Source organism: Macrobrachium rosenbergii, chromosome 43 (assembly GCF_040412425.1).
Source record: "Macrobrachium rosenbergii isolate ZJJX-2024 chromosome 43, ASM4041242v1, whole genome shotgun sequence".
In the NCBI taxonomy this organism is placed as follows: Eukaryota; Metazoa; Arthropoda; class Malacostraca; order Decapoda; family Palaemonidae; genus Macrobrachium; species Macrobrachium rosenbergii.
Genome location: NC_089783.1, coordinates 38,986,625 through 38,989,196, shown reverse-complemented (window position 1 = coordinate 38,989,196; position 2,572 = coordinate 38,986,625). Strand labels below are relative to the sequence as shown.

At 36.7% G+C, this 2,572-nt stretch overlaps 1 protein-coding gene across 1 annotated transcript in view; it reads right to left on the bottom strand.

Moving 5' to 3' along the window:
• Window positions 1–1,738: 1,738 nt before the first annotated feature.
• Window positions 1,739–2,572, bottom strand: part of LOC136828804 (contactin-4-like) — a 211,264-nt gene continuing 210,430 nt past the window's right edge. The window contains exons 15-16 of the mRNA XM_067087039.1: window positions 2,034–2,572; window positions 1,739–1,876 (exon numbers count right to left, since the gene is read on the bottom strand). The exon at window positions 2,034–2,572 is cut by the window's right edge and continues 185 nt beyond it. Of these exons, the coding sequence (XP_066943140.1) occupies window positions 2,104–2,572 (469 nt within the window). The 3' untranslated portion in view covers window positions 1,739–1,876; window positions 2,034–2,103. The remainder of the gene's footprint in view (window positions 1,877–2,033) is intronic.

Genomic DNA, 2,572 nt, shown 5'->3' with positions numbered 1-2,572 from the left:
TGAAATCAATAATAGAACGAAAATAAAGTACCGATGAAATGTTTCTTTGCATTCTAGATAGGTACTGTAATTAGAAGAAATAAATGACAAATTATTTATTTTAAGCAACTCCGAAATATTATGATAGAAAGAGAGATAGACGAGAGAACAGGTTTAGGCAATGGGTATAGAAATTTGGATTTTAAGGTAGTTATTTTAAAGATTATAAGTGAGGTGCAGCTGAAATGTTATTACGCAAAGGACGAGAAAGATTCCTTTGGGTATATAGCTGAACCAATGGAAACTGAATAAAAAAAAAATTTATGTTGCATGTACAACACTTTACAACATAAAAGGGACAAGTCAAGATTACACTTTGCTTAATTCTACAAGCCACAGAACGCAGTTAATGTATACGTGCATATTAGAAAATAATATATATAAAAAACAGCTTCTGCACTAAAGTAGAGATTGAATAGAATGCAGTCCAAAAAAAATGTACTAGTTAGGTGTGTATAGAAAGTAAGATGTAACTTGGAAAAATATTTTTTTATTCTTTAGAAGTAGAAGGACAAAGAAAAGGAGAGGAAGGAAGATTTCCAGAATTCGTGAATGAAGCCTAATTATTAAGGAAATAGTAATAAAGAAAAGCAGTTAACATTCAACGTATTTTTTAGTTCACGAAAGATCACGTTGTTTATCAAATAATTTACATTAAGGTGGAGCGATGTATATAAAGTATCTCTGGAAGGTAGTCTCAAACAACTTTAAGCATTATTCAGACTCTAGTAAAGAAATGAAAGCTGTTTGCTTGGACAGTAAGGTAAAAAGAGTTAGGTGGACGGCGGAAAATCCATTGAAAGTCAATAATGTAAATCTATTATGTAATGTATTGCCGGAGAATGAAATTATTGCCGCAATAACTACTGAACTGAGCCAGAATAAAGGAAACTGTTTACGCGTCTTTTGACTTTTCAAATACTCTTTGTGAACGATAGGTGTATTATTTTCGTATCCTTTTAAAAGATTAAAAGTCATATATAGGAATTAAAAATGGGTGTATGCATATATTTACAGTATATGTGTGTGTGTGTGTATATATATATATATATATATATATATATATATATATATATATATATATATATATATATATATATACATACATACATACATATACACAGTCCTGTATTGTCTTTAGTGGTGTATCTAATTTCGAAATAGATAGATTAACAATACTATGATCTGTTTTTGAAAACCACAAAAGTATCGTCCATTACGAATGCGAAATAAAAAAAAAAGTTTTGCAGATATTATGATGTAACAAAACTAAAGTGAAGTTGAAATGCAGTACTTAGTTTTGGAATAGGTCTGAAGTTCCCATGAAATGCGATGACTGCTGACTTAGTGATTAAGAAACCGAGGAATCAGTGATATTAATACGAGTTTACAGCATGAAATAGTCTAGTAATACTCTGAACGCAGATGATTCTGAGCATGAAGAGGTAAAGGGATAAACAAACAGTCTAATACTCTGAACGCAGATGATTCTGAGACCGAAGAAGAAAAAGGGATAAACAAACATAGCACCAACAGAGTCAGAACTCTATAGGCAACACTATAGATGGCTGAGGGAAACCGAATCTCTGGCAGATGCACAAATATTGCTTATTATATCAAACATCACAGGATATGATGAACAAGATCAAATGACAATAACTCCTTGAGCTTGCGGTTGACCTTCGGTAGAGTGACTTCTTTTCCGACAGTAATACACACCAAGACAACATACAAACAGCCCACGATGCGATTTTTTTTCTTCAGTTTTTTTACTTAGTATATCTGGGGTGTCCTCAGGAAATCACGGCACGGAGATATTTGGTGATCTCGTCTTTAACTGGAAAAATAAATTGAGTCTTGCCATAACATGAGAATGACTGAATTTGCTGAGATGTTGCAATATGTTTCAAACAATGACATCAGTGTGGTAATTTGCAATGAGCAAAGTACTATTTGACAAAATATATGCAGCAATGTCTGCAGTTGATACTTACCTTAAAGTGGCAATGCAAAATTCATAATAGATAAAAACTCTTCGTATGGCATAAAAAAAAAACTACGATGCTAAACTGAGCTCTCCCGATGCTGGGGGCTGCTTGGATCCCTCTCTGCAGGCTGGTGAGGCCAGGGCCCCCCCGCGGCGGAGATATCTTGCCCCACAGGACACCCCGTCAGGCCTTCTGGAGGGCAGCCACTGCTCGAAGAGCCACAGCCTTCACCTACAGATGGACCCATTGAAAACGTGGAAGCATGAGAAATGCCAGTCTTACTACCTAGCGGGCCGCTGCCGCAACCCATGGCTTGTCTCTTTTTCCTACCGAGGCTAAGGTTATACTCGGCGTAACAAGGCGGTAGGGCCTCGATTTCAGAGCCGTAGGACTTCGACAGTGGGTCCGGCGGGAAATCTTGCGTGTACGAGGTGGGTAAGGGCATGAAACCTAGCTCTGGGTTATAAGTGGAAGTAGTTGCTGCTGGGGTATGCTCGTACTGGGGAACATATGAGTGGGGGCCAGGAGGAACTGGATGAGAATAG